The 18314-nt window shown below is 41.9% G+C and overlaps 1 protein-coding gene across 1 annotated transcript; it reads left to right on the top strand.

Moving 5' to 3' along the window:
• The first annotated feature begins 1699 nt into the window (after positions 1–1699).
• Positions 1700–2638, top strand: LOC129339287 (olfactory receptor 13G1-like). Its single transcript, XM_054993874.1, has one exon. It carries the CDS (start codon positions 1700–1702, stop codon positions 2636–2638), a length of 939 nt encoding a protein of 312 aa, XP_054849849.1.
• Positions 2639–18314: the final 15676 nt, after the last annotated feature.

Genomic DNA, 18314 nt, shown 5'->3' with positions numbered 1-18314 from the left:
ACTGAGGTGAGTTTTTTATCTTTGTTTCTGGATTCTGATAAATAGATGATAAAATGGAAGGTTTTAAAATGGAAGGTGAAGGATTTCAAAAAGACTGGGCTAGATCCTACAAGCTTTTCTGCTGGAGAAAGAGGAAGGTTAGCCCCCTTCAGACCACAAAAAGGGCATTGATGATATTATTATCAGTTTTGAGGGGGGGAATACAAACCCCCTAAAAGCTCATCTGCTGCCCTCATTTGAAATATGAATAATAGCAAAGGGAACCTAGTTTTAATTAGTGAAGCCAAGCGAAATTCAATTTTTCAATAATCCTTTTATGAATGCCAGGTCTTCAACTAGACAAAGTCTAGTTCAGTGCACAATAACCATACAATTTGTGGGATGTCATAAAGATGACAGACCTCAGACCAGAAGCATAGAATAACACTGCTAAAAATATTTCTTTTAAAAAAAACTATATTAAAAGCCTCTTTTGGCCCAGTACCTAAAATACAGTATAGTAGTCCAGCCATGGGGGGAGAACATCCCGGAAGAGAGGGGCCATCACTAAAAATACTCTGTTCCTAGTCACCACCTGCCTCATCTCTGAAAGAGGAGGCACAGAGAAAAGGGAAGCTAATCTTAACCAGTGGGCTAGACAATCAGGGAGCAGACTGTCTTACTGGTACCCTGCCCCACAAATTGCTTAAGCCTTAAAGATAAGCACTTTGAATTCTGTCTGGAAACAGATTTACAGCCAGTGTAGATCTTTTGGCACATGACAGGAGTGATAAGATTCCTGTGACTACACCTCTCCTCCTTAATATCCTTGTCACTACATTTTGGACCAATTTAAATAATTGGATCTTTTTTCAAAGGCACATTAGAGTGCATTAATTTCTAAATGATTGGATGAAAGTTTATTCCTCCCACTAGAAAGACTATGGGCGAATCCACACTTACCCAGCACAGCGCTAAGCAGGTGGAGTGAGAGCATCTTTCTGGTGCGTTTTATGACATCATCGCACCACGAGAGCGGCATCATGGTGCAATGACGTCATAAGTCGCGCCAGAAAGGCGTTCTCACTCTGCCTGCTTAGCACTGTGCCGGTAAGTGTGGATTCGCCCTATCATGTTTATATTTGCAAAAGATAATGGCATGGGAGGGAAGGCAGCATGGTGTAGCCTGATATCATTAGATCTCAGAAGCTAAGCAGGGTTGGTATTTGGATGGGAGAGGAAGGCACTGGCGAACCATTGCTGCTTCTCACTTGCCTTGACTGCCTCTTGCTGGAGTAGCCATAAGCTGATTGTGACTTGACAGTACATACACACACACAAAAGATAATGGTTCATTGGACAGATATGTTTTGAATGGGATTATCGGTAAAAGATCATGCTGGGACCTGGCATGTAAAAAACGGTTCAATAAAATTACTGAAGTCCCCCCCCATTGGACTTATTTAAGGTTTTGCTGTTTCGTGTTGACTTATTGTATCCCTCCCCCATTCAGTGAGTGGTTATGCCCCTCCCTATGACATTTCAGGCTATTGGCTTCAAAGGATTATCTTGATTGCCATAATTCAGGATTTATGCTTCCTGGCCTCTTTACATTGTACAAAAATATTTATTGATGTGAGGGTTCTCTTCTAACGCCTGAAGCAATCTCTTCATAGAGTGTGATTTCTTTGCCTAGGCCAGCAGTGCCAGAATCATCAAAATGAAGAACCATTCTACCATCCAAGAGTTCATTTTGGTAGGTCTTTCCAGTTATCCTGAGCATAACATGTTCATCTTTTGGGCATTTTTCTTCCTCTATGCAGCTGCAATAGTGGGCAACCTCCTTATCATCCTTGCCATCAGCAGTTGTAATAAACTCCACACACCCATGTACTTCCTGCTCATCAATTTGTCTGTAATAAATGTGTGTTCTATCTCCACTACCATTCCCAAAATGCTACAAACTATTTTGGCTCAGACAAAGACCATCACACTTTCAGGCTGTATTGCACAGGTTTTTCTGTTCACCTGGGCTCTGGGAACTGAGCTCCTACTTCTTGCATTTATGGCTTTTGACCGCTATGCTGCTATCTGCCATCCTTTGCACTATACAGTCATCATGAAGAAAGACATTAGCGTTGGGGTCATGACCGGACTGTGGCTTTTTGGTGCGATCAACTCTTCCGTTCACACAGGCCTTGTGCTCCAGCTGTCTTTTTGTGACTCCAACATCATCAATCACTTCTTCTGTGAGCTGCCCCCAATGTTCAAGATTTCTTGTTCAGACACTAGTTTGAATGAAATTATGGTCTTTGCAGCTTCTGTGATTATTGCAGTTGGTAGCTGTGGGTTGACTCTGGCTTCCTATTGGTTTATCCTGAGAACCATCCTCAGAATCCGTTCTGCTGAAGGGAAGAAGAAAGCCTTCTCTACATGCTCTTCTCATCTCTTGGTTGTCAGTTTTTATTATTCCACCATCATCTATACTTTTCTTAGGCCTGCCTCAGCCTATTCCCTTGAAGAAGACAAAGTGATAGCCATTCTTTACTCTGTAGTTACCCCTGTCCTCAACCCTCTCATATATTCTTTGAGAAATACTGATGTGAAAGAGGCTCTCATCAAACTGAAAGATAAATGTTGGCTTTTCAAGAAAGATTAGTTGTTATCTATATCCAGTTGTTATCTAAAACTACATTTTTGTCTTATTTGCATATGTAAACATCAATACAATATTAACATAGCTAAACCCAAAGGCTTGAAATATTATATGTGACAATAGGATAAACACATTGTGGGTTGGATTTAGCCGGCGTCAATGGAAGGAAGGATCCCCTCTGACCAACTAAAGCTATGGTGGGGATCATGGGACTTGCATAGAAAAAACCTAGTGGGTTGGGGTCTGTAAAATGGAGGAGAATTGAATGAAAAAGTTGAATGGCTCTAATAATGTACTTTTATGCTGACTGTAATTTAGTACAAGTATGATCAAATGGCCCTGTAGACGAGATTTTGTTGCTGCTGTCCAGGAAAAGATATGTTCAAATATGTTTCGAACAGCTTATCTCTGAAGGATGGGCAAGATTTTGCATTCTTGTATTTAAATCATGAACTTTTTTGTAAAACATAGGTATCATAGCAATAGCCCAAGGGATTTATTACTCCATCATGAAGAGACTTGGTTTCATTCATGCAATATTGTATGTAATAACTGCTAGCTGCTTATGTTGTATTATGACGATGTAAGCTATGACACCGTGCATTTGCGAGATATGTTTCTAGTTATAATGCTTTTAGATTAAATTTTTAAAAATCAAGATATGGTTCAACTTTGTGTATGTTTTTGAGTTTGTGAGCAAATCCACATGCATTGAATCATCCATTAGTTTCTTTATTCACATTCCTGAGGACGGTTGGTATGTGGGGCAAAGCAAGCTCATACAATCAATCCTAGTTGATTAATAAACAATATTTACAATGGATAGTCAGGCTACACAAATGACAAGACTTCTTGGAGGCAGTAAGAAGACTAAGGAATTTACTACCTAGCGAGGATCATTCAGATATTTTCTTCATGGCTTCTAGGAAGTTCTTTAAAGCTCTTTTCCCATATGGGTATTTGGGTTAAAACCATTTTAGTTTAGTTTAACAATTAATTGATTGTCAGGGTTGCCAACAGCCATTTCAGGCTTCCAAAGAAAGATTCGCGTTTTGCATTTATGCTCAGAAATGAGGTCAAAAGAAGTTACTCCTACATATATCAGATCACAAACTTGAAGCCCACTTCTGCCCCCAGCTTGGAGAAGAAGGAATTTTTGCTGCTATCTCTTTGAGGGATTAAAAACCCCTTGAGTACCTAAGTCAATTAGAGATAGTCCTGGGACTGTATTTAAGCAACACTATTCCTTCTAAGCGAGCATTTTGATACTGTATTCTCACACCTCCATATCTGAGATGGCAATGTGGGATTGGCTGGTTATTTGGGGTCTAACTGAACAGAAATGTTGGGGTTCCTTTTCTAGATTAACCAAAAGGGAATGGCCTTTATAAACCTGTTCCACAGTGCCTATGAAGATCTTAATGAAAACTTTGATTATTTAAGTAGTTGCCTGGTTAGACCCTGTGAGGAATGGACTTGCATGGTTCTTGGAGTTTGGAGAATTCTGCAGCATCCCTAGTTCTCCACCCAACAAGCCACTGCCTTTCCTTTCCCCTTACTCCTGGAGGAGTCATCTACTTCTCTCTGTGTAGTAACTATTGCCAGCAACAAATCTGAAAGGGTATATCTCGATGGAAGATATATACTCTCAACACTGTAAAGTGCTGTTTATTTTTTTAAAAAAAACTTTATTTTTATAACCCTTATAAGAATACACTAACATCAAACTAATATAACATTTTAACATATACATTTCAAAGGTGTCAAGGAAAAGGTTGCTCTTTAAGAGAACTATTGATGGAAATATTGATGGAGATGGTCCAAGATCTTATCCATAATAAGAAAATCCCATAGCCTCTTATACCACATTGAGATGGATGGTAGATTTTGGACTTCCGGTTTGGGATTCATGGAGGTCTAACGCAGCTCCATTTGCGGAGCTGACCGGATTGCCGTTTTAACCGGCCGGAGGGGTGAAAATAACCCGCGGCCGACTGCTCTCAGGCGGGGAGCAGGCAAAGAACGCTCAAGACCCTAGGGTGAGCTAGATCTCGGACGAGGGGGGGCTCTACACAAGGAGTCTCCCCCCCGATCCTTGAGGTCCCACCTTGCGACGGGTCGGCTATAATCTCTGCGGCAATTTTGGGGCCAATTCGGCTGGCATAAGACCTACATACCCAAGCTTCGATCGGGGAGGGAAGTCGAGAGGAAAATTTAAGATCGAAACAGCGATTACAACCCGAGAAAGTTGAAGAGAAGGTAAAGATCGCTATCTCTTGAAACGGGACAGATTGACAAAAACAGAGAGGAAAGAAAGTAGATTTTTAAACTGCAACAGACTAGTGAAAAGGAGGTGAAGACTCGGCAGGAGTTGTATTTTAAAAGAGACTAAGTTTAAAGAAGTTATTACAAAAATCGGACTATTGTTTTGAATACCTGTGGTTTTGGAGCTGTGGGAAAAAGACACCATCGCGAGACCTGCTGTGGGAAGACGGGAGACAGGAAGTGCGTAACAACAATAGAGTGGCTGGAGGGAAGCGGCCCTTGCCAAGGGACAGGAAGTGGGGAATCGCCATTTTTGAAAGTGGAAGGGTCGTGGCTTCAGCGGAAGAGGAAGTAGGCCATCTTGGATTATAATAACATAGAGAAACCATAGAGAAAAGACGCCCGACATTTTGGATATAAAAAATTAATTTTGGCAAAGATTGGGATATTTGAAAAAAAGGAAAACATTTAATTATACGCCACGGAGCTGAGGAAGAGAGCAGATTCGTGGGAGCGAGCTAAAGCAAGCCCCACGATGTCGAAAAAAGAGTGGCAATCGGCAATAGAAAATTTGGACAAAAAACTTATAGACATGATGAAAGAACTTAAGGACACGAAATTGGAGCTTATTAAAGAGGTCAAAGAAGTTACACAGACAGTAAAGTCGGAGCTGTCAGAAGTGAAAAAAGGCGTGGAAACGATTAGCAGTGAATTACAAGGAACGAAACAGAGAGTCAAAACAGTAGAAGACGCGATGGAGAATTTAATAGAAACGCAACAAACAGAGATGAGATCGGTAAAGGGGAGGATGTCAGTTGCAGAAACTAAACACATGGAGAAGCAGCTTCGTTTTCGTGGTCTGCCAGAAGTTGAAGGGAAGTCAGCGCAAGAACAGATGACTGAGGTGTTGGCTGAATACCTGGGGAAGGAGGAGGAGGAAATTGTGGCTATCCTAGATGTGGCGTATCGTGTGAACTCGAGAATTGCAACCCAGAGGAAACTACCAAGGGATGTGATCGTGCAGTTTACAACTAGAAATATGAAAGAGAGGATTGTGACAAAACAATTTCAAGATCCATTGGAGATTGATGGCAAGACGATTATCATAATGAAGGAATTGCCCAGATCAGTGTTACTGGACAGGAAAAAATATAGAGTGTTAATTCAGACTTTGAAGGACATGAACATTAGGTACAGATGGGAGTTACCGGAAGGAGTGTCCTTTGAGTTTGGAGGGGCAAAAAAGCGTATCAGATCTGAGCGGGAGATGGAGAGATTTATTAAGGACAATGAAAAAGACTTACCAACAAAACCATGAATATGGAGTGTAAAGTATTATCTTGGAATGTAAATGGACTAAACTCACCGAATAAGAGAAAAAATATTTTTCATTGGCTACTAAAACAAAAATGTGATATTGTTTGTTTGCAGGAGACCCATATTAGAAAACAGGATGTAAAATATTTAAAATCTGGAAAATTGGGCAAAGAATTTGTAGCGGCTTCCAACAAGAAAAAGAGAGGAGTGGTGTTGTATATAAAAGAGGAGCTGCAGCCAAAATTTGTTATGAGAGATGTGGAAGCCAGATTTGTAGCAGTGGAATGTAATTGGAACTTAAAGAGAGTGTTGGTAGTCGGACTTTATGCACCTAATGGTGCAAAGGAAAGCTTCTTTGAGGACTTAAGGAAGCACTTAGACGATCTTGTATATGACCAGATAATTCTTGCTGGAGATTTCAATGGAGTGACAGATTTGGAACTAGACAAAAAGACTACAAAAGCACAAAAGAAAAGAGGATTATTGCCAAAGCTTTTTTTTTTGAGTTGATTCAACAAGAGACTCTCGAAGACGTATGGAGGAGAGAATATCCTAAATCCAGACAGTTTACTTTTTATTCTGCAAGGCATCTTACATTATCAAGAATTGATATGATCTGGGCCTCAAAGGACTTAGCGTTATGGACTAAGGAGGTAGAAATAATGCCGATGGTAGGCTCAGATCACAACCCAATTATGTGGAAATTTGGAAAAAGGAGAAAAAGGAAAGCCTGGAGAATAAATGAGGACTTGTTACAGGAAAGTGAGAATATGGAAACATTGAGAAGAGAGACTAAGTTTTTTATACAATACAACGTGAATAAAGAAGTACCAACCAGTAAAGTTTGGGACGCGTATAAGGCGGTTGTAAGGGGCATACTAATGGACTTAAATGGTAGAGCAAGGAAAAAGAAAGAGGAGAAAAGACAAGAGATTGAGGAGAAAATAAAGGCCAAAGAAGTACAGTTAAAAAAGAGACCAGGGAAAAAGAAAATATATCAGGAAATCAAAATTCTTCAAGAACAGTTAACAGCAATGAGTAATAAAGAATTGGAGTGGAACCTTAAAAGACTGAATCAAAAAGCTTTTGAGGGTGCTAATAAACCTGGGAAATATTTGGCATGGCAATTAAAGAAGAAAAGGGAAAAGAAAATAATAAATAAAATTTGTGAAGACAACAAAACGTATTTGGAGCAGACTACCATTAGCAGAGCCTTTTATAAATTTTACGCTAAGTTGTATAATAAAAAAGAAGTAAACAAAGAATCAATAGCATCATATTTGGAGAAAACCAAACTTCCAGAGATCTCGGAAGCTTGGAGAAATAAGTTGAACAGTGAAGTAACTGACGAGGAAATAAGCATGGCAATACAATCCGCAAATCTAGGAAAGGCGCCAGGGCCAGATGGACTTACGGCTAAATTTTATAAGACAATGGCCAATGAACTGGCACCATTCCTAAAAGAGGTGATGAACGGAGTTTTTAGGGATCAAAGAATTCCAGACACCTGGAGCGAAGCGAATATATCATTGATCCCAAAAGAGGGCCAAGATCTGACTAGCGTGAAAAATTACAGGCCTATATCATTACTTAATAATGATTATAAAATTTTTGCAAAGGTATTGGCGGAGAGACTGAAGGGGTGGCTCTCGGAAGTTATAGAGGAAGAACAAGTAGGTTTTTTGCCGGACAGACAAATAAGAGACAATTTAAGGACAGTGATCAATGCTATTGAATACTATGACAAGCGTTGCGATAAAGAGGTTGGTTTCTTCTTTGTAGACGCTGAAAAAGCGTTTGACAATTTAAACTGGGATTTTTTGTTTGCCACTATGGAAAAGCTACAATTGGGAGAAAGATTCATCAGAGCAATTAAAGAAATATATAGGGACCAGACTGCAGCAATTGTAGTGAATGATGAACTGACCAAGAAATTGACGATTAGTAAAGGAACAAGACAAGGTTGCCCGTTATCTCCATTGTTGTTCATATTAGTATTGGAGATTCTGATGATACAAATACGACAAGACGAGGAAATACGAGGAATAAAAATAAAGGACTATTCATACAAGGTTAGAGCATTTGCAGATGACATAATGTTAATTGTAGAAGATCCATTGGAGAACATGCCAAAAGTGATAGATAAGATTAAGGAGTTTGGTGACTTGGCAGGTTTCTTCATTAATAAAAAGAAGTCAAAGATACTATGTAAAAACATGACTAAGCAGAAACAACAATTGTTAATGGAAACAACGGACTGTGAAGTAACTAGTAAGGTGAAATATTTGGGAGTTGAGCTGACTGCAAAAAATATAGATTTGTTCAAGAATAATTATGAAAAATTATGGACTCAGATAGAGAGAGACTTGATCAAATGGAATAGACTGAATTTGTCATGGTTGGGCAGGATTGCAGCAGTTAAGATGAATGTGTTACCAAGAGTAATGTTTTTGTTACAGACAATACCAATCATCAGAGACTCTAAACAATTTGAAAAATGGCAGAGGAAAATATCAGATTTTGTTTGGGCAGGCAAGAAGCCTCGAGTGAAAGTAAAAGTTCTACAAGATGCAAAGGAGAGAGGCGGAATGCAACTGCCCAATCTGAGACTTTACCATGATGCAATCTGCCTAGTTTGGCTAAAAGAGTGGATGACATTAAAGAATAAGAAACTATTAGCCCTAGAGGGATATAAAAAAATTTTTGGATGGCACGCATACCTATGGCATGACAAAGTAAAGGTCAACTCGATGTTCCTGCATCATTTTGTAAGGAGAAGTCTATATACAATCTGGAAGAAGTACAGAACTTACCTACAAGAAGGAACCCCCTTGTGGGTGGTTCCATATGAGGTGATAGATCCGAGAGCTGTGGATAATGAACAACAATGTTTAACGTACAAAGAAATAACTAAGATTGAAGTATCTAAACTTAGAATAAAGACGCAAGAGGAACTATCACCTAACTATGATTGGTTCCAGTATAGACAGATTAGAGACTTATACAACTCGGACTTTGCAAAAGGGGGCATACGAACAGAGAACTCGGAACTAGAGCAGACCCTTCTTAAAGAAGACAAGAAAAGAATATCCAAGGTATACCAAGTACTGTTGAAATGGTATACTGAGGATGAGATAGTCAAAACACAGATGGTGAAATGGGCTATAAATTTCAATAAAGAAATAACAATGGAGGCATGGGAATACTTGTGGAAAACTACAATGAAGGCAACGACATGCATTAATATTAAAGAGAACATTTTCAAAATGATCTATCGTTGGTACATGACACCAAAGAAGATTGCGCTAGGGAACTTGAATACTTCTAATAAATGCTGGAAATGTAAGAAACATGAGGGCTCCCTCTATCATATGTGGTGGTCGTGTGAGGTAGCTAGGCAGTTCTGGGGGGAAATAATAAGAGAAATGAGTGAAATTTTACAGTTTCAAATAAATAAGAACCCAGAACTCCTGCTGCTAAACTTGGGAATGGAGGGAATTCCAGCCCATCATAGGACGTTGATCTTTTATATGACTGCAGCAGCTAGACTTTTGTATGCGCAGAAATGGAAAGTACAAGAAGTGCCAACTATTGAAGATTGGATCTACAAATTGCTGTATATGGCTGAAATGGACAAGATGACAAGAAAACTGAGAGATCTGGACTCAGGGCAGTTTAACACAGACTGGGAGAAGCTGAAACAATATCTGGAGAAGAAATGGGAGGTGGGAGGAAAACTGTGGCAGTTTGAGAACTACTGAAGTATAATAAAAGTATAAAAGAGAGGGGTGACTTTACCGGGGGAGGAAGAGAAATGTGAATTTATAAGCAGTTAGATTAATTGATTGAGATATATATAGATATGTATAGGTTAACTGATAGAACATTGATAGAGAATAATTAATGATAAGGTTTAAACATGAGGATCGAGTAAATAACAATATTTCTTTGATAAGATTTATATGCACCAAACTGAATGTACAGAAGAGTTAAATTGATTGATTATGCGAGGAGTTATATAGAATTACCATAAAAAGTTGAAATGAGTAATATATAGAGAACAAATCAAATTGTTTGATTTAAATGTGGGAAATTTTTATGGTTTATGATATATAGGTTTATATAGAAATATTCAAAACTGGAAAATGGGATAAATTGTTTATCTAAAGACGTATAGTTTGGGTGTATAATAAGTAAAGGAGTTAAAGATGTACTGCTTAATATAATGGAGAATGTATATCTGTTTTAGACAGAGGAATTTAATAGAAGTAAGGGAAAAGGGACAGAGGGTGGGAAAGCTGTTGGAAGTCAACAAAAGGGGGGGAAAGGGAGGGGGCTAGAAACGAAAAATTAGGGGAAAATTGACTGTAATGTAAAAATAAAAATGTTCTAACCCAATAAAAATTTTTCAAAAAAAAAAAGAGATGGATGGTAGATTTTCATTTATATCGTGCTGTTTAAAGGCTCTGCCTGGTTGCTGTGTCTCCTGTTTCACTCATACTAGTGGCGCTGGGACAATCTATTTCACTTTTGCAACTTTGCTCTTTGGGGATAGTGCGCTCACCAATGGTTTTTCCCCTTTACTGCTCTTTGGATCAAATGATTGGATCAGGCATGGAATGGACAGAGGGATCAGGCTCCAAGCATTCAAATAGAGGTCATTCAAGTATGCAGGTTTCTCAATACTCCACGGATAAATGAAGAGGATTTATTAATTTTCATTTAAAAAAATAAAATCTTTCACTCTGCCCACTTTCTTTTTGCCACACATTTAATATTACTTAAAGCAGGCAAGGGGATTCTTTCGTTTGTGGGCGATAGTTGTATCTACAAGCCTTGAGAGAAGTGAAGGGTGCTGGGTGTCCTTTGGTCTGAGACCGTTCTTTTTTTTTTTAAGCTCTCAGTCTATTTTAGATACTGACATGCTTCCCAAACTTCAGAAGAGTTTTAACATGTGTGTAGGTCACAGAGCAGTAACCATTCAAATTATAAGAAAATAATACACATTAAAAATGCATATTAAAGGCAAAAACATGCAGTCTTCTAACCCTAATGCTTTACACATATCCTAACAATGTTTTATTAGGATAGGCTACTTAATCCTGAAGTTACAGCAATTTAAAAGTCCTTAATTCCTCTGTACTCCAGTTTAGGAGTTTTTCCCATTGTCCCTTGACCTGTGGTCAAGATGTAAAAGCTAGCCTTTCATGGCTGGGCAAGTTGAAGATGCTCCCATCAATGAACAGAAGAGAACCTTCTCTGTTTTTTCCAGAGAATTTGTAATCTCTCTTTGGGGTTGTTCCTTCCTTCCAGGCCCAAATGGAAGAGCTACAATTGAGCGTTTGGCTTCCCTAGTCCCTCTATCTAGCTAAGGTGTCAGATGGTAAACCTCGTCAGATGGTAAAACTTTTGTTCCTTTTCTGCTCAGTCCATGAGCATAACACTGTGGGGTTTTGTGGCAAATGCAGAAGGAACTTGGCAAGCAATCTGAGGGCACCTTTAGATGATACTTTTCTACACAGACATACACTTATTTTAACATACTCTTTACAGTCACTAAAGGTGGGCACAAACTGCAATACAAACCAAAAAAATGCATGAACTTGGCCCATTTGTGGTTCGTTAACATGCGGTTCATGCGACCACATGTTAACGAACCCCCACGACTTTTTTGGCCAGGTTCATGCGATTTATGAGCAGTTCGTGACAGCCCCATTCTCCTACAGCCAGTGAGTGGCAGGAGAATGGGGCTGTCAGTTTCACACACCCCGTGCCGGCTTCAGCTTATCAACTGAACCCAGTACAGGTTGAGTGAAACTGACAGCCCTGTTCTCCTGTCCTCCAAGTGGCAGGAGAATGGGCTGAACCTGGCGCAGGGTCTGTCAAACTGACAGCTGTCATTCTCCTCTGGCTTGGGCGGCAGAACAGGGCTATCAATTTCAGGGTGGCAGAACAGGGCTGACAGACCCCATGCTGGCCTCAGCGCATGGGAGTGGCAGGAGAACAGGAGCTGTCAGTTTGACAGACCCCGCGCAGGGGTCCCGGCACAGGGTGAGTCAAACTGACAGCCCTGTTTGGCTGCCTGATTGGGAGAAGAATGAGAGCTGTCAGTTTGATGGACTCCACGCCGGGGACCCCGCATGGGGTCTGTCAAACTGACAGCTCTCATTCTGCTGCCCAAGCGGGAGGAGAATGACAGCTGTCAGTTTGACAGACCCCATGCGTCAGGTTCAGCCCATGGGTGAAGTGAAACTGACAGCCCTGTTCTCTTGTCTCACAAGTGAGTGGAGACCGACAGCTGTCAGTTTGACAGACCCCATGCCAGGTTCAGCACATGGGCTGAACCTGGCGCAGGGTGAGCCTGACAGCCCTGTTCTTTCATTCGAGTGGGAGAAGAACGACAGCTATCAGTCTGACAGACCCCATGCTGGGAACCCCATGTGGGGTCTGTCATACTGACAGCTGTTGTTCTCCTCCCACTCGGATGGCAGAACAAGAGCTGTCAGTTTGACAGACCCCCCCCCCCATGTGGAGTTCCCAGCATGGGGTCTGTCAGACTGACAGCTCTTGTTCTCCTCCTGCTTGGGCAGCAGAACAGGGCTGTCAATTTCACTCACCCCATGCGTGGCTCAGCCCATTGGCTGAACCCCTGTGAGGTGAGTGAAACTGACAGGCCTCTTCTCTTGTCCTTTGAGTGGCAGGAGAACAAGAGCTATCCATTTGACAAACCCCTTGCCAGCTCTGTCAAACTGACGGCTGTCATTCTCCTCCCGCTCGGGCAGCAGAACAGGGCTGCCCTGTTCTGCTGCCCGAGTAGGAGGAGAATGACAGCTGCCAGTTTGACAGACCCTATACTGGGTTCAGCTCATGGGCTGAGGCCAGTGCGTAACATGGCTACCCATCTTAACTTTTTTTAAAAAAATGTTTTTTCCATGTTCAATGAAATAAGAGAAAACTATTTCCTCCATGTCTTGTGTATAGGCTTCCTAGAAAAAAAATATCTGACTGGAGTCCGACCTTCGGTCTGAACCAGAAGACCATGAGCACAAGTACTTATGTACTTGTGCTCATGGGCTAACAGAAGCATAAAGGCACAGGATGCATCCAGAAATTGAGCTAACAACAGCTTCACTGACAATCTAATCATCAGAGTTGCAAGGCAGGTTGTTTGCTTTGATTTCTTTTCATTTACTGCCATCGTGTGTTCAACCTGGTTCAATGCAATAATTACAATTATTCTTTGTTCTGATGGTAAGCCTTTCATTGCATGGAGTTATGCCATGGAACAGTAAGGACATCAATGCTGCCTTAAAGGGAAAGGAAACACAGTCTGGATGATGATGTAACAACAAAACAGGATTCTGTAAAGAGAAGATGCAATGCCTCAGGTTTGCGGAGAAATCAAACCAGGCCTAAACCATATGCAGTTGCTATTGGGAGTCATTGAATGTGTCCTGAGGTAAAATGCACTTCCCAGTCTTCCCCTAAAATTTAGGGTTGCCAGTCTCCCTGTGGAGCCTGGCTTTCCTGTGAGGCTAGCAGGCTCCTGCCTGCTTGCACCCCCTCTCTCTGATTAGTCAGCTGCGGAACTCTGTGTTCTGAGGTAAAAATCAAGTAAAGGAAATTGCAGACAGTTGAAGAAAGATGTTACAAGACGCCTGAAATAGAGACTTTATATAAAAGTCAGTATGGCAACTGGATTTTTAAATGTGCATGAGGAGATGGTGCATGACCTTTCTAGGGGCCATTTCAATGTGAACCTCTCACATGAACCTGCCAAAGTATCCACCCCACCAACCCTCCCTCAGTCCAACTCCACCTCACACCTCTCACAGCCATCACCTTATTGCCCCCAAGACGCCTCATGGATGATGTCATGCAAGATACATGGCTGCAAAAAAGTTACATACTTGTAAGTATTATAACTGGATTTAAAGTAGTTAAATACTGTAGCGAAGCACAGTTATCAAGCTGGTTTAGAATATATACTTCAGAATTTACCCAGATGGCCTTCCCAGTGCTAGACTCCCAGCTTATTCCTATGGAATTTTCAAAGAAATGCTCATCTTTTAGTAATATAAAAACAAAACAAACAAACCTTCTAACTACTGTATTTGCAGCCTAGCTCCCCCTGAAATGGTAAACCTATGCCTGGGTTGCATCCAGACTAACATTTCTGTGAGTGCAAGTATTTCTGCTGCAAGCACCCAGAATGTTCCACTTGCCTCTTCTCATGTCAGTCTGAACCCCACCTCCCAAATCTTGTTCTTGTGTAACCCCTCACTCTCAAGAACTAGCGTTTGGGGGATATTTTATTATTAGAGAAGAAGAGTTGTGCCTGTCACAGACAACATTAAACTTCCATTGCCAATCATGTGTGTATGTCAGGAAGTGGATTTTTTCAGATAACCTGGCCAGGAATTTCTGATTCCGCTCCTTTTTGATACTCTGTTTAATAGGGCACTGAGCTTTAGTAAAGCAGGGCTGCCATACGGGTACACAGTCAAATGTTAAAATGCCAATCGGTTGCGGACCAGCTTTGATGGCAGAGGAGGGGAGAAGGTCAAAGTGGCAGAATCCAGGCACACACAGTGGATTGGAAGAATACATGTGGGTCAGATCCTGTATATTGGCTGACCCACCTGCCAGTCAATGACCCCCTGCCCCCTCAGACCGCAGCTGAGCAGGGGAACCAAGGAGTGACAGATAGTGAGAGATCACCTGGGTATACACCTCTGTGTAATTCCCCTGCCACCTAGAAGTAAATATGCCCCAGCAGCCCCCAAGCTGGGCATGCACTACCAGAACTCACTCCCAAATTTCCTTATGGGAATTTCCATGACAAACCACCAGACAAAGTTGTGGATCTTTTGACAGATAGCAAATTATGAAATACATTGAACATCAGCGAATCCAACTACAAAATAAAGGGATGGCCGGGCAGGAATTGCTGGCAGAAGTGAAGAATGTGGGGCCAGGCCAGTAGCCATTTAAACACGTGGCTACTGGGCTGGAGGGAAGACTGTGTCCCTCTGGCCTGGATCCAGGGGCCTGCCCCCTGCATGCCTTCCCATTGGCCATTCTGATTAGACAGCCAGGAAATTCAAAGTGACTGGCTGCAGGCTTGCCCCAGGAGCTGGGCGAGTCTACCAACATGGCAGCCACCATGCCTCATCCACTCCGCCGCCTGCAGACTGCAATCCGAGCCCCAGGTAAGTCTGGCAGGCCATTGTCACATGCAAATACACCACCGCCCTCATCCAGAATTTCACCTCGAATGAGAATGCCAACTTGGCACATATTAACGTGACCTGGTTAAATGGTGTGGAAAGGGAAACGGGTCTTGTCCAGATCTTGCACATCCAAGCTCTCAGTGCAGCATGGGTTAACAACTCTGGGATGGGAAATTCCTGGAGATTTGGGGGTGCAGTTTGGGGAGGGGGAAGGACCTCAGAGGGGTATAGTGCCATGAAGTCTACCCTCCAAAGCAGCCATTTTCTCCAGGGAAACTGATCTCAGTTCTGGGAGATCTCCAAGCCTCACCTAGAGCTTGGCAACCCGAGTGCAGAATTGGTAGAGACAAATGGATTTCTCCCATTCCATTGTGTTTGCGTGCTCAGAGTTCACTCTGATCTTCATTTCATTCCACCTTAATTTTGGCTTAATTGGAAAAATATCTAATATTAATTCTACACATGGTTGAGTTGAGGTTCCTGCTACTTCTTTGAGTCCCTTAAGTTCATATGCATCTTCCTCCAACTTGGATGACATATACTAACTATGAATACATTGCCTTTTAAAAATCTTGATGTGTTATTGTGTACGACTGCATCAAATGTTCCCACACACCCTGAATGGGGACATGAGAGTCAGTACTGGATTTTAAACAAATTTTTGAGAACAGCTATTTTTCAATCATTTTCTGGTTTATTTAAACACTTGCTCCATGCAGGAAGTCCAAAGCTAGAACATTCTCAGCAATCCGTTGCCCCATCTCAGCTTGAAAACTGCTAGCAGTGAAGAACCCCTTCAGTTAATTGGTTCCCTCAGTTAATTGGTTTCACACTTTGGGCTAAGCTACAAGTGACGAATGACACTTGAACGGCAAGTGTATTTCTCCCTGTTCACTTGCCCTCCACTCAATCCACTTGCCGTTCAAGTGTCATTCGTCATGTGTAGCTTGGCCCTTTGTTCACCATTTATGAAGCTTCTCCTAATATTCAGCTACAGAGGTCATCTCTTTCACTCTCACCAATGCTCCTGGCAAACATGGGCTGCTGATACAAGCCACCCCCACCCACTGGCAATTCTTACCAACCCTCAGAAGGCACAAATATGGCAAAGAGGTCAAGAATAGTTTTTAAGAATTTATTCTTAGGGCCAAGCTACACATGACGAATGACACTTGAACAGCAAGTGTATTTCTCCCTGTTCACTTGCCCTCCACTAAATCCACTTGCCGTTCAAGTGTCGTTCGTCATGTGTAGCTTGGCCCTCAGTGTCTGAATCCTTGATAATGCTGTGTATATGAGTTGCACCCATAAACTGCAGTGCTGTCACCTGCATTCTTTTAGTTCTTGCTGGAAATTCCTACCAAAAAGAATTACCAAAGTTAAAAGGACTCACAGGTTTTCTAAGTACAAGGAGTTCTTGAAACCTTTTAAGACTAATATTTTTGGTGGCAAGTATTTCCAGCCTGCGAGTGGGGCAGCTTAGCAGTACAGCATGCTTCAGGTGAGAATCTCTCATCTCCACATAAATTTATCTTTGGTAAGGGGGTTGAGAATAATGTGTAACTGAAACCATGTTCAAGGTGGCAGTCCTATCAGCACCTTTATATGAGAGTCAGCCCCATTAAATTCAATAGGATTTACTTCTGAGGTAGCATGCCTATATTTAGTCAGAACAGCTTCAAAGTTCCCTGGTTAGAAACACTTTTAGGAGAAGTGGGGTTCATGGCCTTAAGAGCCATGGGACCAGTTTGCCTCAGCCCACCTTAACCCAGATGTGGCACAAGGCAACATAGGCAAGGTAACTATTAGGGTCAGCCAATCAGAGAGGAGCCAGCGGGAGCTACTTGCTACACGGTGCCTTCCCCTTGGCAGGCATTTTGCTGTGGTTTACCCACCTTCCCACCTAAGGAGCAACATGGGAATGGCTGGTTGCCAGTTGGGGCCAAGCAGGAATTTGGGGGGGGGGGTTGTGCCTAATTGGCTGCAGTGTGACCCCTTTTTTTGCCTGCTCCATGCTTTCTTGGATGGTGGAAGCTGTCTAAAAAGGTCTAGTATCCTTTTACTGGTTAGGCCACAATTAATTGAAAGGGCAAGGGTGGGCTGTTCAGGATAGGTATGGTTAATCGTCAAACACCCAGAGGCATCATAGTGATGGTGGCATGTCCAGAACAGGCCATCACAGGCTATGTGGCTGGGTGGTGCTATGAAGTTGCATCCTTGGTATTGAGCATCATCTCTTGAACCTTGTGGCCCGTCAGGGAAAGCAGATGACACTGGGCATCTCTGGGCATAGACTGACTGTGCAGGCTGGGATAAACAAGGCTGGTGAAAACACCACCCAAGTTTGGACCCAGGGTGGACTTGCCTGATGGGCACCTAAGGAGGCTGCCTAGCACAGCCTGCCCTTAAAATAGTCAGATTATGTTCATATAATTAATGACATAGATCAGCTGTTTAAATAATTAAATATATGAATATAAATAAACAAGTAGTTGACCCCACATAACCGTGTCTGTGTATTCATTTGGGTATGTCACATTTTGGTGTAGTAGTTGAGAGCAGCAAAACTCTAATCTGGGGAACCAGGTTTGACTCCACACCCCTCTACTTGAAGCCAGCTGGGTAACCTTGGGTCAGTCACAGCTTTTCTAGAGCTCTCTCAGCCCCACCCACCTCACAGGGTGGTGGTGGTTGTTGTGGGGAAAATAATGTTGTGGAGATTGTTGACTGTCGTGGGGATAATAATAGCATACTTTGTAGAACACTCTGAATGTGTGTTAAGTTGACCTGAAGGGCAGTATATAAATCAAATGTTATTGTTGTCGTCGTCGTCATCATCATCATCATTATTTGAGATGTTGGGG

Source organism: Eublepharis macularius, chromosome 12, assembly GCF_028583425.1.
Source record: "Eublepharis macularius isolate TG4126 chromosome 12, MPM_Emac_v1.0, whole genome shotgun sequence".
NCBI classification, from domain to species: domain Eukaryota; kingdom Metazoa; phylum Chordata; class Lepidosauria; order Squamata; family Eublepharidae; genus Eublepharis; species Eublepharis macularius.
Note: the sequence above shows the minus strand (reverse complement) of the source record. Positions and strands in the feature narration are given on the sequence as shown.

Excerpts from the sequence above, each read along its gene's own strand:
- LOC129339287 (XM_054993874.1), top strand. The coding sequence starts at position 1,700 with ATGAAGAACCATTCTACCATCCAAGAGTTCATTTTGGTAGGTCTTTCC.